Source organism: Piliocolobus tephrosceles, chromosome 11 (assembly GCF_002776525.5).
Source record: "Piliocolobus tephrosceles isolate RC106 chromosome 11, ASM277652v3, whole genome shotgun sequence".
Classification (NCBI taxonomy): Eukaryota; Metazoa; Chordata; class Mammalia; order Primates; family Cercopithecidae; genus Piliocolobus; species Piliocolobus tephrosceles.
Genome location: NC_045444.1, coordinates 1,968,950 through 1,988,355, shown reverse-complemented (window position 1 = coordinate 1,988,355; position 19,406 = coordinate 1,968,950). Strand labels below are relative to the sequence as shown.

The 19,406-nt window shown below is 34.2% G+C and overlaps 1 protein-coding gene across 4 annotated transcripts in view; it reads right to left on the bottom strand.

Annotated features, from left to right (window-relative positions):
• The window catches only part of PTPN4 (protein tyrosine phosphatase non-receptor type 4), a 219,801-nt gene that overhangs the window by 83,035 nt on the left and 117,360 nt on the right, over positions 1-19,406 (bottom strand). For 3 of the 4 annotated variants that reach the window (XM_023185205.2, XM_023185207.2, XM_031936405.1), the window contains exons 4-9: positions 14,215-14,257; positions 14,042-14,141; positions 9,737-9,781; positions 9,425-9,477; positions 8,945-9,065; positions 5,620-5,707 (exon numbers count right to left, since the gene is read on the bottom strand). In XM_023185205.2, the coding sequence (XP_023040973.1) occupies positions 5,620-5,707; positions 8,945-9,065; positions 9,425-9,477; positions 9,737-9,781; positions 14,042-14,141; positions 14,215-14,257 (450 nt within the window). The remainder of the gene's footprint in view (positions 1-5,619; positions 5,708-8,944; positions 9,066-9,424; positions 9,478-9,736; positions 9,782-14,041; positions 14,142-14,214; positions 14,258-19,406) is intronic. The other variant, XM_023185206.2, reaches the window with a different exon arrangement.

Sequence of the window (19,406 nt, the reverse complement as noted above, 5' to 3'; positions counted from 1 at the left end):
AGTCAGGAAAGCTATTCAGGGTATGAATGAGAAATTTACCAAAGAGATTTTTTTTTTAAAGAACCTAATAAAAATTCTGAAGCTGGTTCATGCTTGTAATCCCAGCTCTTTGGGAGGCCAAGGTGGGTGGATCACCTGAGGTCAGGAGTTCGAGACCAGCCTGTCCAACATGGCGAAACCCCCTCTCTACTAAAAATACAAAAATCAGCCAGGCATGGTAGCGTGTGCCAGTAATTCCAGCTACTTGGGAGGCTGAGGCATGAGAATCGCTTGAATCTGGGAGGTGGAGGTAGCAGTGAGCTGAGATCACACCACTGCATTCCAAGCTGGGCAACAGAGCAAGACTCTGTCTCAAAAAAAAAAAAAAAAAAAAAAAAAATCTGAAACTGGAGAATTCACTGAAAAAAATTCAAAATACATTTGAAAACTTCAACAACAGACTACATCAGTCCAAAGAACGAAACTTGGAACTTGAAGACAGGTCTTTCAGAATAATCCAGTCAAACAAAAATAAAGAAAAGAGATGAAAAAAGAATGAGCAAAACATTCCTGAAATTTGAGGCAAGATAAGGTGACCAAATTTACATATTATTTGTATCCCCAAGGGCAAAGAAACAAAGAAAGGATTAGACATTCAGATACAGGAAGCTCAATGATCTCCAAACAGATATAATGTAAAGAGGTGTTCTCCATGGCACCATTATAATCAGACTGTCTAAAATCAAACTTCAGGAGCAAATCCTAAAAGTAGCAAAAGTGTCTCATCACCTACAAAGAAAACCCCACCAGTCTAACAGTGAATTTCTCAGCAGAAACTTTACAGGCCAGAAGACAATGGAATGATATATTGAAAGTGCTAAAAGAAAAAACCTGCCACTCAAGAATACAATATCTATCAAAATTATCACTTATAAATGAAAGGGAAATGAAATCATTCACAGACAAATAAATCCTGTGGGAATTCTATACCACTAGATCGGTTCTACAAGATATGCTCAAGGGAGTCCTAAACTTGGAAGTGAAATGATGACATTTACCATCATGAAAACATACAAAAGTATAAAACTTAATGGGTAAAGAAATACAAAGGAGGAAGAGAAAGGACTCAAACAGTATCACTACAGAAACCCATCAAAACAACAAACTATAAGAGAAAAAGAAAGAAACACAGAATACATATAATAACTAGAAAACAATTAACCATATGAAAAGAACAAAACCTCATGTACCAACAACTTTGAATGTAAATAGATGAAATTCTCCTCTTAAAAGATACAAAATGGCTGAATGGATTAAAATACATAATTCAACTATATGTTGCTTAAAAGAAACTCAGTTTTTCATTAAAAACACAAATAGACTGAAAATAGAGGGATGGAAAAAAATACTCCACACAAACGAAAACCAAAAGTTACGAGTACCCAAACTTATATCAGATAAAACAGATTTTAATTATTTCAAGAACAGTTAAAAAAAAAAAAAAAAAGACAAAGAAGGTCATTATATAATGATAAAGAGATCAACCCAGTAAGAGGACATAACTAGTCCAAATATATATGCACCAAACATTGAAGTACCCAGATTCATAAAACAAATACTACTAGATCTAAAGAGAGATATAGACTGTAATACAACGATAGTGGGGGACTAACACCTCACTCTCAGTATGAGACAGATCTAGAAAGAAAATAAAGAAACACTGGACTTAAACTTAACATTAGATCAAATGGACCAGACACTTAAGAGAATATTCTACTGAACAATGCAGAATATGCATTATTTTCATAAGCACATGGAACATCTTCCAAGATAGGCCATATGTTTGGTCACAAAACAAGTCTCAACAAATCAGTTAAACAACATGCTTCTAAACGACCATTGGGTCAATTAAGAAATTAAGATGGAAATAAAAAAATTCTTTGAAACAAATGAAAATGGAAATACAACATACCAAAACCTGTGGGATACAACAAAGGCACTGATAAGAGGGAAGTTTACAGCAATAAATGCCTACACAAGAAAAGGAGAAAGACTACAAGTTAACAGTCTAACAATGCATCTCAAAAACCTGGAATAGCAAGAACAAAATAAACCTAAAATTAGTAGAACAGAAATAACAAAGATCAGAGCAGAAATAAATGAAATAGTGACCATAAAAAACATGAAGGATAAATGAAACAAAAAGTTGGTTCTTCAAAAAGACAAACAAAATTAATAAACTGCTAGGCTAACCAAGAAGGCAGAATATCCAAATAAGTAAAATCAGAAATGAAAAGGAGACATTGCAACTGATACTACAGAAATAGAAAAGATCATCAGAGACTATTATGAACAACTACAAGCTGGAAAACCTAGAGGAAATGAATTCATGGAAACATATAACCTACCAAGACTGAATCAAGAAGAAATAGACAACTTGAAGAGACCAATAATGTGTAGTGAGATTGAAATCGGTAAAGAAAGTCTCCCAACACAGAAATGCCCAGGAACAAACGGATTCAAAGTTGAATTTTACCAAACATACAAAGAAGTAATAACAGTCCTGAAACTATTCCAAAAAAAAACTGAAGAGGAGGGAATTCTCCTAACTCATTCTATAAGGTCAGCATTAGTATCATACCAAAACCAGGCAAGGATGCAAAAACTAGAAAAAAGAAAACTACAGGCCAATATCCCTGATGAACAAAGACACCAACATCTTCAACAAAGTACTAGCAAACCAAATCCAACAGCATGTTAGAAAGATAATACACCACAATCAGATACGATACATTATATCAGGAATGTAAGGATGATTCAACACACACAAATTAGTAAACATGATATATCACAAGAAGATAATGAAGAATAAAAACCATATGACCATCTCAAAAGACATTGTAAAAGCATTTGAAAAACTTCAACATCTCAACAAACGCACAGAAGGAACATACCTCAAAATAATAAAAGCCATATACGACAAACCCAAAATCAACATCATACTGAATACAGAAAAGTTGAAATTGTTCTCCCTAGAACTAGAAAAAGACAAGGATGCCCACTTTCACACTCTTATTCCACATACTACTGGAAGTCCTAGCCAGAGCACTCAGGCAAGAGAAAGAAGGAAAAGGTATCCAAATTGGGAAAGAGGAAGTCAAATGACCTCTTTTTGCTGATGATATGATCTTGTATCTAAAAAAACCTGAAGACTCCACCAAAAATGCTTAGATTTCATAAATAAATTCAGTAAAAACCAACACATAAAAACCAGCAGCACTTCTATACATCAATAATGATCTAGTTGAGAAAGAAATCAAGAAGGCAATCCCATTTACAATAGCTACAAAAAATACCTAGGAATAAATTTAACCAAGAAGGTGAATGATCTCTACAAGGAAAACTACAAAACACTGATGAAAAATTTAAGATGACACAAACAAAAAAATCCCATGCCCTTGGATCTGAAGAACTAATATTGTTAAAATGACCATATTGCCAAAGCACTCTACAGATCCAGTGCAATCCCTATCAAAATACCAACATTGTTCTTCATAGAATTAGAAAAAAAATCTTAAAATTCATACAGAACCAAAAAAAGAGCCCAAATAACCAAAGCAATCCAGGGCAAAAAGAACAAAGCATCAAATTACCTGATGTCAAAATGTGTTACAAGGCTTCAGTAACCAAAACTGCATGGTACTGATGTAAAAACATACACAAAGACCAATAGGACAGACTAGAGAACCCAGAAACAAAGCCAAATATTTACAGCTAACTGATCTTCAACAAAGTCAACAAGAACTTACAAAGCCAAATATTTACAGCCAATTGATCTTCAACAAAGTCAACAAGAACTTACACTGGGGAAAGGACATCCTCTTCAATAAATGGTTCTGAGAAAATTGGATAGCCACATACAGAAGAAGGAAACTGGACACCTAGCTCTTACCACATGCAAAAATCAACTCAAGACAATTAAAGATGTAAATGTAACACCCAAAACTATAATAATACTACAAGAAAGGACAGGATCTTGCTGTCACCCAGGCTGGAGTGAAGTGACATGATTGTAGCTTACAGAAGGCTTAGACTCCTCAGCTCAGCTGATCCTCCTGCCTCAACTCTTGAGTAGCTGCAACTACAGGCATGCACCACTATGCCTAGCTTATTTTTTAAATGTGTAGAGCTGAGATCTCATTATGTTTCTCAGGCTGGTCTTGAACACCTGGGCTCATGCAATCCTCCTGCCTTGCTGTCCCAAGGTGTTGGGATTATAGGCACGACACATTATGCCCAGCCCCTTTTTATTTTTAACCATAGTTTAATTCACATATTTAAAGTTCCATCTGTTTTAAACTTTATTATTAAAAAAAAAAAGAAAAAACTAGTGACACAAATACTGACAAGTACATTACATTTTTGAGGATCATGTTCAAAAGATATAGGCCCTAAATAAGGAAGGACAGTAAAGGGGCATATTTTAAAGAAAGCAGAAAGTTGAACTTAAAAGTTGAAGGAAAAAAAAAAAGAAAGCTGAAAGTTTCTAAGAGACACATTTTAAATGGAATCAGACAAAAAGATTTCCAAGTAAAACTCAGAACTGCAAGATAAAATCATTTGAGGAAAGCAACTCATCTGGTCTTTTAAAGGAAAGATTGACATAAGCTTTGTGAAATATAAGAACTGATGTTTCTCTCCCAGAATATGGTCAGGAAAGGTCCTAAAGGATAAAACCATTACATGAAGTAGAACTTTGAGTACTTAAACAACTATCTGTGTACCTGTGAGTGTCTGCATATTAAAATGATTGATTGAAAATAATTATCTAAGAAAAACATTGTCTCTGAATTCCCTTTCAGGCTGATACTCTTTTTAGGCTCAACTATTTATTCCCAAGAGAAGATAAACACTATCAGCAACTCAACTGATGATTATAATTCCACTTTTCACTGAGCACAGAATAGCTGTACTCCAAGTACTTTTGATAAAGAACTCAAGAAAAACATGAGGAAACACACAAATACGGGATAAACACTCATAAATATGCTTACGCCAGGAGGTTACCAGTTTTTCAAAGGCAGCAATGTTTGACACAAGCGAAAAGAAGTTATACAGTGTAACACAGAAAAAGCCAGTGACTATAAATTCCACTTCAATACAGAGATGGCGGGGATATAAAAATATGTTAATATGCTCCATGTTGTGCTTTATAAATAAAAACTCATAATAGAGATATTAAATAAAGTAAGTGCATTAATACAGGCCTCAGTGATGTGAGAATATTTTTAATGATCATTATTATAAAAGTATACAAAAGCCACTTTTCCTATAGCTTAACAATTATATTTTAAAATAAATATTCTAAAGGTACTATATCTTATGGTCTGTAAAAATTATCTTTACATATAAAACACTACCTTGAAGAACAATAACAAGAAGAATCCACATTAACCGTCCTTCGCATTCAGGAATTGAATCTTAAGTTATTGTGAAAATACTTAAATTCAGAGGAAATTTTCAGTGCAGCTATGTCAGCAGCAATCATAACTTATTCCATTTGTTATCTAATCTTAAAAAATGTTATACTGAGTAATGGAACCCAACTCAACAACATCGAAGTAAGTTTTCTTCACTTACCCTTGCATAGTGGAATTCAACTCCATAGAGTTCTAAGGTACGTGCTGTGTTTAGGTAATTAAATTCTGCTTCTGCAGGAGATAAGCCTCTATAAAGACATCAAGTTAAAAATTGGATCAATCAATCAATCAAATACGGCTAAATTAGAAAAAGGCTATTTATCTGAAAAAACTGAGTAGTCTTAAATCTACAAAACACCATGCAGGACTACTCCTCTAACTTACCTGGAGGGCACATTTTCAGTAACCCAAATTATTATTTTCCAGAATATTTTCTTATTTTCTAGAAATACAAATATACACCAAGTTTTTAAAGCTCCTTACTATTTATATGGATGACTATAACAAAGCCCCTCACTTTTAGACATAACTTAAAAGCAGTATTTCTCAATATTTGGTTCATACACAATATCTGCATTTAAACCACACAGGGTATCTCTGAAACTTGCAGATTCTAAGCCAGCCTCCAGGGCAGTGCTTCTCAGAGTGTGGTGCACAGTCAGAGGCTGATTCACAGGAGGGAACCTGAGTGTTGGAGGCTTGTATAGCAATCTGGCAGGGTAATATCTGTTAAATCTAACAGTAAAAAACAAAACAAAAAAACAAACGAGGACTTGTATTTTTTACATTTTTGTTTGCTTTCTCCACTTTACTTTTCTAGTAATTAATTTTTATTATATTTTACAAAACATAAATAATACAATAATGACAGCTGGAGGGAAGACACCATCTTTCATCACAGATGGTTTAAGAAGACTATTCTGTAGAGTCTGATTTAGAAAGCATGAGGTCAAAACTGCTTATATTTAAAAAGAATCCCAAGTGATTCTTATAAACACAAGTTGAAGAACCACTGCTCTACCTATAAGGCCTTTAAAAACAGATTTACTCCTATTTCACATATAGTTTTAACAACCTTAGTTATTATCTGTTATTATCAGACTACAGCACAGCAAAAGCAGCAAATTACAAAAACAAAGATACAAACTTTCTATTCACTAATGTTACTAGAAAAGGGAGCCAACAGCCCGCTAATACACAAAACAAGCAGCACATTTCAAATTTCTATAAAATTAAATATATACTCCCTTCAGTTAAAGTGGATAATTCTATTTTTCTTCATTTAAAGATCTGATAAATCATGTACTTAAACCAAACAGAAATACATAATCAACAGAAATATATAATCAATAAGCTTTTCCTTAAGAGTCTTTTTATTATTGGTAAATTTAAAAAATCTGGCTTATCTTCAAACTCTTGATTCTGATATGCTGTATGTATAACTTTCACTAAGAATGGAATTTACTTAGACTAAAATAGCCCCCTTACCACATTAGGCAGTCTATTAAAAACTCTTACTCTTAGTCTATTTTAGATCAGGAATCAGCAAACCTTTTATTGCAAAGGGCTGGATAGTAGATATTGTAGGCTTTTAGGACATACGGTCTCTGTGGCAACTATTTAGCTTGGCCATTGTGCGAAAACAGCCAGACAACATATAAATGAATGAGGGCATCTGTGTTCCAGTAAGTGTTTATTCATGAACACTGAATTTTATGAAATTTCACATGCCACAAAATGCTATTCTTCTTTTGACTTTCTGCAACCATTTAAAATCTATATAACAATCTTAGCCTGTGGGCCATATAAAAATAGGCAATGGGGGCCGGGTGCGGTGGCTCATGCCTGTAATCCCAGCACTTTGGGAGGCCGAGGCAGGCGGATCATGAGGTCAGGAGAGGGAGACCATCCTGGCTAATACGGTGAAACCCCGTCTCTACTAAAAATACAAACAATTAGCTGGGCGTGGTAGTGGGCGCCTGTAGTCCCAGCTACTTGGGAGGCTGAGGCAGGAGAATGGCGTTAACCCGGGAGGCGGAGATTGCCATCAGTGGCATCAGGCGGAGATTGCCATCAGTGCCATCAGTGCAGTGGCATGATCTCAGTGAGCTGAGATCATGCCACTGCACTCCAGCCTGGGCGACAGAGCGAGACTCCATCTCAAAAAAAAAAAAAAAAAAATAGGCAATGGGCCATGGTTTGTTATCCTGTTTTAGACACATGAGTTATTAGCAAAAGAAAGTAAGTTTTCTGAATAATAGTAACAGCTAACATTTCTTCAGTGTGTACAATGTGCTATGTATGGTTATGAGAACCTCATGTATATCAACTCATTTAAGACCTACAATAACTCCAGAGATAGATAGATACTTTTATTATCCCCAGTTTACATAAGGAAACAGAGAAGAAGAGGCATAAAGCAGTCTGGCCAAGGTTATAAGATAGTAACTAATCTTACAGAATTTCAAACCAGGCGGTCTGGCTCTCTAGTTCAGACTCTTACCAATATGCAACACTGCCTTAGTTTTTCCCTGAGTATTCAGAGTCCTATATTGAAGCACAACTGAATTCTCAACTAATAAACAATATTACTTTCTATTCAAGGCAACAAATCTCTTTTGAAAAAATAATATAGAAAATTATACTCACACAAAAGTATCAAAGTTGAATGAATATTGTTAATGAATGAATATTGATAAGGTTAAGTATCCCTTCTCTGAAATGCTTGGGATCATGTGTTTCAGATTTCAGATTTTTTCAAGTTTTGAAATATGTACATATACATAATGCAGTATCTTGGGAGAGAAACCAAGTCTAAACATGAAATTTATGTTTCATATACACTTTATACACATAGCCTGAAGGTAATATTATATCATATTTAAAATAATTCTGTGTATGAAACAAAGTTTTGACCACACTTTGACTGAAACTCATTATATGAGATCAGGTGCAGAATTTTCCACTTGTGGTGTAATGTCTGTGCTCAAAAAGTTTCAAATTTTAGAGCTCTCTGAATTTCAAACTTGGGTTAAGGATGTTCAATCTGTACTGTTTTTAAAGAAATATTTTTTAAAAATTAATTTAGTATTATATAGAGTTCCTTTTCTCCTCTTGGCTCACTACCAAGGAGAATCAAGTCCTTTATACCTAAAAACTGAGAAAGAATTACTAAGCAGACGTATCTCTACATTGTGACTATACTATTTATATTCTAAAATTACTTAGACTACTACACAGTAGCAAATAAATGTCTGTTTACACATAGCTTAATGGCTCTTCATAGAAATGAAAATGAGCCTCGTATAGTCTATGAAATCATTTTTTAGCATAGATCACCTATATTTCTTTAAAATAATATTATTTTAGGTAACAGTAATTGTTCTATATTAAATACAGCCATCAAATTAGAAGTAATTTCAAACATTTCTCTAGAAAGAATGCTATTAAGAAGTTTATCAAATAAAAAACTAAAAAACTCTTACATGTGTTGCTGATGTAATTTTGCAATTTCTTTTTCAAAATCTTGAGGTTGATTAGGAATGAAAGAATAATCTGAGAGGTAGCCTGACAAGTTCTCTGACTGATCGCAGTCTCCAAGTTCAGCTAATAATGAAAGGAAAATATTCATATTTTAATAAACAAATTTTTAAATTATTATAGTCAAATCAGTGATATCATTAATTCTATTTCTGGATGTAAAATACTTATGTTTCTAATACAACCACTTCAGCAAGCTACAGCAATCCATTTAACATTCTTCTAGGTCTCAATTTCAGAGGAAATTTTTTTTCCCAAAAATCATAGTAATTGCTAACTAACTGGAGATTTAATTACATTTCCACTGCAGTCACTATTTTCTATATAGTAACACATCTACAGAACTCCCACATTAAAGCCAATGTACTAGCAACACAAACCACAAAGTTATATGCTATTTGACCTAAAAATGGGCTGATACTTACACTGAACAGCAAATGAAGCTAAAAGGGCAGCAGTATTAGAAGGACAGGGTAATCTAATAAAACAAAACAAAAATACATAACCGAAGGTTAAACATAGTAATTTCAAAAGTACTATAGTTTGTTAAACAATCACACTTGAAGTTTCATGTGATTTAACTATTAAGAAATAAACTTATCTGATGAAAAGAATTCACACTACATGTAACCTTCCTAAATCATTTATTTGCAATGACCATGAATTACTTAATACAGATTTTAAAAGTATTTTTAAAGTCCATTACAAAAAATTTGTAAGAAATTTAAAGAGCCCACCTTCCAGTAAGAATGTCTTGTTTAATTTGCAAAAAATACTGGTACCTTAAAAAAAAAAAAAAAAAAAAAGATAGCATTTACTAGAATTGCAACAATTTCAATTCTAAGAAACTATATATTTACATTAACAAATAAAAATATTTAAATATTTGCTTTTATAATTTACATATTAAAACATGTAAAGTAGTTTAAAAATAAGATTTCATAAGCTCATGAATCTAAATCTTTAAAATTCTTTGATGTATGAAATTTGTACTTCAAATGTCTTGTTTCCACTAGCTTCCATTATAGAAGCCCTCAAGATTTTAAACAGTTACATGACAGAGGGAGAAAGATTCTGAGGGTTGGTATATGCAGAAAGTAGAAGTGGGAAGCATAGAAAACCTGATATCACAAACATGGAAGAGTTGACAGTAGCAATGCACTAGAGACCAGCCAACATTTTTGCTGGTCTGAGACAGAAAGTCAGCTACGAGTACAGGCCAGTGTTTTGATCATTTTATCATTAGATGGCAGGAAGCTGCCTGTTACAGAAAAGCACCTATACACTTCCATTTGAGTTAAGAAGTCTCTCTTTGATTAGGGGAGGGAAAAAAGAGCTCTTTTGTCTATTATTGTTAGAACTGTCAAGTATTCAATTTCCTGTGAAACCAACAAAAACATAAGTTTTCTTTAACAAGCCTACTGTCGTTGCTTACAAGATAGCATTGTCCTTTGGTCTCTGCTAATGGGTAACCCATTCATTCAAAGATTTATCAATACTTGGGCAAAGTCATCTGTGTTGTATAGGGGTGGCAGACGACCAAACTTTGTGGTTTTAAATGTTTAACCAGGAAATTTTAAGATTTTTATTTCACTAAACTAAAAAAGTACATATTCGAAGAGTCAAAAGTCATTAGAAATTCTAGTTTGGCTGATTAAAGTCACTGAAGAGCTCCATGACAATATTCAAATTACCAAAGAGGTTTTCAGAGAATCAGATACTCATTACAAAAAAAAAAAAAAAGAATACAAATATCCTGGCTTCATATATAATTTCTTGTGAGGCTTAGTGCATAATATTATAAATATAATCTATTTACTCAATCCAAGACAGTATATTTCTATCAGGCCTGTTTTGGTTTAATAATTCAAAGTTATTTGGGAGGCCAAAGTGGGCGGATCACAAGGTCAGGAGATCCAGACCATCCTGGCTAACACGGTAAAATCCCATCTCTACTAAAAAAAAACAAAAACAAAACAAAAAAAAAAACAAAAGGGCCAGGCGCGGTGGCCCACGCCTGTAATCCCAGCACTTTGGGAGGCCAAGGCAGACGGATCACGAGGTCAGGAGATCGAGACCATCCTGGCTAACACAGTGACACCCCATCTCTAATAAAAATACAAAAAAAGTAGCCGGGCGTGGTGGCGGGCGCCTGTAGTCCCAGCTACTCGGAAGGCTGAGGCAGGAGAATGGTGTGAGCCCGGGAGGCGGAGCTTGCAGTGAGCCGAGATGGCGCCACTGCACTCCAGCCTGGGCCACAGAGTGAGCCTCCCCCTCCTAAAAAAAAAAAAAAAAAAAAAAAATTTGCTGGGCGTGGTAAGGGGATCTGTAGTCCCAGCCACTCGGGAAACTGAGGTAGGAGAATGGCATGAACCTGGGAGGCAGAGCTTGCAGTGAGCCGAGATCGCGCCACTGCACTGTAGCATGGGCGACAGAGCAAGACTCTGTCCCAAAAATAAAAATAAAAATAATTCAAAGTTAAAGTTTCCTGGTGAGAAACAATCTTTAGTCAGGGTTTAAAGGTCATGTATATATCCTTGCCATAATATTGTAAATCTGACAGAACTAATGCCTATACTTGCCAAATTTTACTTACATACTCATTTAACCAAGAGGCAAGAACTTAACTGTTAAAAGCAGAAACCAGAATTCAAGTCCTAGGCAAAACTAGCTTGTGATCTTGGGCCAATTAGTTAAAATGTGGCTAAGCCTTAGTTTCTACATTTGTAAAAAGAAAGTAGTATCAATTTGCCTAGCATGTGTATCTCAGGAATTGGAAAAATTCAATTCTAATGATGCTAGCACCTGCTAAAACTAAATAGTGTTTAACCTTGTGGAACCTGTTTGACTCCATTCTTTCCCCGCCCCGCTCCCCGCCCACTATTTCAAAATTAAAGGAATATTTTTTACTAATTAAACTAAACTAATTCACTAATTAAAAGGATATTTTAAAAATTAATTTAGTACTACATAGAGTTTATTTTCTCCTCTTGACTCACTACCAAACAGAATCAACTTTCATTTAGCTAAAAACTGAGAAAGAATTACTAAGCAGATTCATCTGCATATTGGGAATGTATATTTACATTCTTGAAATCTCAAGGTAAGGAGTTATAGCAGATTTCCTGTTTCCTGGGGTCTAAACTAGTTCTGAAAACTTAGCAGCTGTGGCAGAAGGTACACCGTTACTAATCACAACTATCACGTTAAGACTACTCAAGCATTAAAGCTTTGACTAATATGTAGCCTTGGCTACATATTAGAATCATTTGGGGGAACTTGTACTTACCTATGCCCAGGTCCCATCTAAGACCTGTTCAATCAGAATTATCTAGGGATGTGACCAAGACATCATTATGGTTTAAAGCTCCCCCACATGATTCTAATTTCTAATCAGAGTAGAAAAATCACTGATATACACTATGGTAGTACAATTTAAAAAAAAAAAAACTAGACATTTACCCCATTTTACCAAATAATACCAGTTATAAGATTCCATAACATTCCATTACAAAAGGGTCTGAGAACAAATTAATTCTCTGACTACCATCAAACTTGATTTTACTTTCTTCTGCTTCAGGAACTTATTTCAACTTATTAGAGAGACACATTTATTTCCTTATTATGTTTTCAATGCAGGCTATACAAGAATCAACACATTCTACTTCCATTCAGAAATTCAAAGACAGTTTTTCAAGTGAAGTACATTACGAACATGGTTATAACTCACAATATTTTAAGGGTTACAATATTAAGCCAAGATGTATACATATAACACAACTTTGTTTTTCAAAAGGAATTAGCTTGGATTCTACTATTAGCTGCAAGCATTAGGATTACATAATCCAGACACAACATTACTGAGTACTCCCATTGTTAAAAAAAGGAATACCTGCACACTCACCCCAAAACACACTGAAAAGAAATCTCTAGAATTTCAATCTAATTTTTCTCACTTGGTTTACTATTGAAAACTCTGCAAACACCTTAGAACTGGCAGCTGCAGCTAATTAAGTATCTTTAATTTATCCTTTTGTTTCTCCACTCCAAGACAGTATCCTAAATGATAACCAACACATTAAAATTTAACATCCTATCTATAGGTAATTTTAGGTATGGATTTTTTAATTTGACACCTATCTTATATAGTAATTCTGAATGTAGTCACTGGCCTATATTCTTATATCTGAGAATTTTACAGAGAGTATAACATGCTAATTTTTAATGGTCTTTTTAAAAAAATCATTACTAATTACTAATTCTGTCTTTCAGGCAACACACAAGGTTGTCATTCAGGTAAATACTGATAGTAACCACACTGTTGGTATTTCTCCATTTCTACCTTCAATATTTCACCTTACATTCAAGAACATTATCAAAATGTTCATCTAGATCATTCACGTATATACTCTGTCAAGTCAAAATGACCACAAAATTAGATAGTAACATAAGCTGAGACTTAAAATGGAGAGTCAAGTGGGCATGTAAAGGCCTCAAAATGCTAGTGCACTCTCTGCAACATCTTTTATAAACTCTGTTATACTTTTTTGGAATCAAAGATTAAAAACACATAGGGGACAAAAGGTACCTACTGACTTGCAAATAATGGTTATATATTTTATAAATTCTGTGTTCTCCCCAATAAAAAAAGATACTAGAATATGCTTTCACATGGGAAAAAAACCCAAACATTTCTCACCACACAGCATCCTTTGAATACAATTTCAGCAACATTTGATGACCTCAATTAATTATAGCCACACTTAAGCAGTGTTCACAAGTAGAAATTTTTAATATTTATATGGCTCAGGAGGCTGCTTGGGGCTGGACTGGGCCGCCCTGAGGTTCTAAATCCCCTTACATTCTCCCAGCCATCCAAAAAAGGAGGAAAACATTATCTTGGAACAACCATAACTTATTCTGTGTACTGACTGTAAAGCTCAGAATTACACCATAGTAATTTCCTTTTGCCTAATTAATTTCAAAATTTTATATTAGAGTTTTGACAATATTTTCAAGAAAAATATACTCCATAAACCCACCTTGTATACTCTTCTTGTAACTTGTTGGGGTCACTTACAAAAAATTTGACTCTAAAGTTCAAATTGTAAGGAGATCCTCCTAGAATTAATAAAAGTAGTTCTAATTAATCAGACTATATTAATCCTTTATCTTTATAAAGTAAACTTGCAAAATGTTAAATATGTATGCTCACTCTTTAGCTGCTTCCTTATTGGTTTGTTAGGATCCAGCCACCTCTGAAAAATAAATAAATAAAATTGATTTCTTTTTTCCTTTGGGAACTACTATATTGATTCTTACAAATCTGTTCCATTTGGAGATTAATGCTTAAAGCTGCATTTCAGAATAGGCCCAGGTAGGAAAATAACCATTACATTACAGACAATATTTTTCATATCAAATGTAATAAAATTATGCTAGAAATTAGTGAATGTATTTGTGTTAATACTAAGATTTGATTTGACTTTTCCATCACACTGTACAATGCGCAATAACCTCTATTTCAAAAGTAAAGATGGTTAATAATTGCAGCAACCTGAAGTGATTCACATTAATTTAACTATATTTCTTAATAATCTAGCAAGTTTTCAAAATTCTCTTTACCCTTCACACACACACACACACACACACACACACACACACACACACACACACACACAATCTTGGGCTTTACACCCATTCAGGCAAAATTCTACTACAGAACTTGAAAATCCACTGAGGAGAAATTTTATAACATTTACCTCATTCCTTTAAAAATAAAATGCCTCCCCTTCAAAAAAAAAAAACCCACCAATTTTTTAAAGATACAATGTTTAGTTTTGAGAATGATTTTTATGTGTGAGAAATCTTAAGCAGTTTCAATACTTCTGAAGGCCAGTTTAGCTCTATTTCTGGACAATTAGGGCTGAATTCAGAAAAATTTTAACTGCTAACATGTTTCGGTTAAAAAAACTCAAAGAACCCAAAATGAGGTACTAGATATGGTAGAATTTTCCAAGGAAGTTTATGTATCATTATTTATAAACCAAACTTCTACCACCCATAATTAAATCCAGGCAGAACACATAGATTTTTAATAATAAATAAATGGCTGGGAGTAATTAATAATGATTTCCTCTCCACTGTCCATAATATCCAACACATCAAATCCAAGTCTATCTTCAAACTGTATCTCGAATTTATCAATCTATCATCCTTATCTCTCTAGTCTAAGCTCTGCCTACTGCCACTTAATTGCTCTCCCAGTTGATGTTCTTATCACCATGTCCCTCTTCATGCTCCATAAAGAAGCAATAGTAGTATTAAAACATAAATCTGAATATGTCACTCATTTGCTTAACACCTTGATAATTTCTCAGTAGTAGATCCAAAAACTATGGCTTGTATGGTCTCTTCTCACCTCTTCCACCTCAACTTACTAAATTCCAGCCATAATGGCCTCCTTTCTGTTTCTGAACGATGCCATCATAAGGCCCTCAATTTCAAGCTTCCCTTTCACAGAATGCCCTCTAGATTTCCTACAGTACTCTTCACGACCTGTAAGTCTCAGCTTAAAGCCTGCCACCTCAGAAAGGCCTTCACTGACCACCCTACCAAAAGTACGTCATACAGCTCCCATTTATTTTCTATAAACAAGTAAGGAACATTATATTCCTTCATTACATTGCCTCAATTAAATTTGTTTCACCTTTTTTTTTCTGACTCCTTCATTAGATTATAATGAAACCAAGGATAAAAGCTGTTTCAGTCAATACTGTACAGTCAGCACCTAGCACAGGACTTGACATAATATGAATTAAAAATACTGTCAGAAGCAGTGGCACATACCTGTAATCCCGTCTCAAAATAAGAAAGTAAGTAAAGTAAATAAGTAAGTAAATAAATAATTTACTGAAGGACTAAACCTGCTGAATGATTCAATAGCCAGGGGTAGGATTTTCAGCCCTGTTTAATACACTTTCCTCAATCTATCTACCCATTTATCCACCTTCCCATCCATCTATCTATTAATCTAGTGATTTTTGTTCTTCATATCTTCTAGGAAAAGTCATAAATTATATCCACTTTAATGACTGTCTACAATCAAAGTTTCAGATCAATTAATCTATTGAAAACCTGTCTTCCTCATTTAGTTCTCCTTCAAAATATTCTGGTAAAAGAAATACTAACACATTTACATACACAGATGCATTAAGCTGACATAGCTTAGAAGTACAAAGACAAGCACTGAGAAATTTAACAGCTCTCATCAATGATATCAATGAGATAGGGCTTAGGTTTTTGGTTTAAACCAGGAAGATGGAACAGTGCTATAACAAGCACTATTGAATAGTAAAAACAGCATTTGTTGTAAAACTCCATCATTAAGTTGCGAAACAAACTAGGAAAAACCATAATATATAAAGAAGTTCTACACATCAGTAAGAAAAAAACTGACACTAATAGAAAAACAGGCAATGAATAAGAATGGAAGTTCACAATCAAGGAAATACAAATGGCATTTAAGTATATGACAAGATAGTCAATCTTGATCATAATTAGAGAAATACAAAAGTAATCTACATTGGGTTATTAGTTTTCAACAGTAACATTGGGCAAAGACTAAAACGTATAATGACATACACGTGAGAAGAACAGGCACTCTTGTACATAGCTTCTGAAAGTATAAATTTTACCATCTCAATGGAAGATAACTTTGCAAAATTTATCAAATTATAAAATACATATGACAAGACTCAGCATTGTTTGTATGCAGTATTTTTAGTGAGATATATTTCATGCACCACAAAATTTACCATTTTAACAGGTATGTGTCATTATACTTTAGTATATTCCCTATGGTATGCAACCATCATCACTATTTAATTCCAGAATATTTCCACCACCCTCAAAGGAAATCTTGTACCTATTAGCAGTCAGTCTCAATGTGCCCTTCCCTGCTGCCCTTAACAATCACTAACCTACATTCTGTCTCTACGAATTTATGTTTTGAACATTTCATAAGAATGGAATCATACAACAGGTTGACTTTTGTGTTTGTCTGCTTTCGCATAGTATAATGTTTTCAAGGTTCATGTACATTGTAGCATGTAACAATAATTCATTCCTTTTTGTGGCTGATACTGGGCTGTGTCTACTTTTTGACTATTATGAGTCTGCTATGAACATTTGTGTACACATTTTTGTGTGAACATGTGTTTTCAATTCTCTTGGGTATATGCCTAGGAGTAGTATTGTTGGGTCACAGGATAACTGTATATTTAACTTTTTGAGAAACTGCCAAACTTGTTTCCACAGTGGCTTTTTACATCTCCAATATCAATGTATAAAGACTGCCATTTCTTCATATCCTCATCAACACTACCTTTAAAAAATTATAACCATCCCAGGAGGCTGAGGCAGGAGAATGGCGTGAACCCGGGAGGCAGAGCTTGCAGTGAGCTGAGATCTGGCCACTGCACTCCAGCCTGGGCGACAGAGCGAGACTCCGTCTCAAAAAAAAAAAAAAAAACAAAAAAAATTATAGCCATCCCAGTGAGTGTGCTGTGGTATGCCATTCCTTTTCATTGCTGAATATTTCATTATGTAGATACACCACATTTGGTTTATCTGCTTATCACTTGATTGACAGTTGGATTGTTCCCATATTTTAGCTATTATGAATAATGTTGCTATGAACATCTGTGTATAAATTTTTGTGTGGACATACATTTTCAAGTCTCTTCAATATGTATCTGGGAGCGGAACTGCTTACAGTAACTGTTTTAATACATCTTGAAAACACATGTTACAAACCCTTAATTTTGTTCTTACATAAATGGGCACTGGGGTTATATCACCACCTATAGTTACAGACAGCATTTTCTGTGCCAAGAACCGCTGTACTAACTGGATTACTGTGCTACATCTGAGAAAAGCTGAACTGTCTGCAATGAAATATATATGAATTTTAAATGTAATATTTTATTAGAAACTATAACTATCTAGTTAATACTGATAGCTAATAAGAGATGGCACTACATCATCAACTCCATTCATGAAGGAGTATCTATTTAAGGATGGAGCTCGGTTTCTAATCTTTTCAAACCTTTCAAAGCGATTAGACGTTGCTAATCGGTTACCTGATGGCTCATAGTTTCTAATCTTTTCAAAGCCAATTTCCCATTCTTTTCCCTGGGAAGAATCTCTTGTTTACTCCATATACTGCTTCATATGACAAAGTTAATTTTTCTATCTGCCAAAACGTAGTAATAAAATTTCTACATTTGAGATCTGCAAGGTTTCTACTAAGAAATCCACTGATTATTTTATTGAGGTGCACTTGTATGTAACAAGTCACTTTTCTCTTTCTCTTGCTGCTTTCAAAAGTCTGTCTTTCGACCACTTTCACTGTACTTGCAGTTCAGTGAGCTTCTTCTATTTGTACATCTGTATCTTTCTGCAAATTAGGGGAAAGATACATGGTAAGACCTTGTCTCTACAAAAAAAATAAAATAAATAAACAAAAAATTAGCCAGGTGTGGTGGTACATGCCTATAGTCCTGGTTACTCGGGAGGCTGAGGTGGGAAGCTAGGAGGGTGAGGTTCAGCCTGAGAGGTTGAGGCTGCTGTGAGCCATGATCGCACCATTGCACACTGCACTCCAGTCTGGGTGACAGAGCAAGACCATGTTTCAATCAATCAAACAAGTAATTGAACTCCAAACTGTTCAGGGTTGCTATTGTAAACAGCCTTGGTCTTAAAGAAAATATAATTTGGACAAATTACAGCCACATATTTATTTCATCTGTTTCAGTATCATTTTGGAGATTAAATTCTAGCTTACATTCTTTTCCACAGTATCAAGTTTTAGATGTGTATTTTTTTCCCTTAACTCATTCATTATGTGAAGCCTACTTTCTATAAGGCACTGTGCCAGGTACTGGGGTGATATAAGATCAAAACATAGTTCCTATCCTCAAAAACTGGTAAGAAATGTATCAGCTCAAGAAAGTATCACCACTGCTATAGATAAAAAAGAAAGAGATAAATTATACCTGGGGAGTAGTAGTAGTCAGGAAAGGCTTGAGAAGGAAAGTGACTTTTACTCTAAGTCTTAAAAAAAGTGAAGGTAGAGGGGTAGGGTAAAGGATGTGAAGGGAATGAAGGATGTGAGTTAAAGTAAAGGTGAGATATTTCAGGCACAGAATGTATTTATGCCCAAGATAGCAAAGATCAAGTATTGCATATTTCATCTGAAAATACTCCATTTTCTATCCATTTTTAGAAATCTTTAGCAGTAATACCTGCCATTACTCATCTTAATGGCAGCTGTACACATTGTGATATTAACCTTTTGTTTCTCTTATAAATCAATCCTATTTCTCACTAGAAATCAAGTTAGAA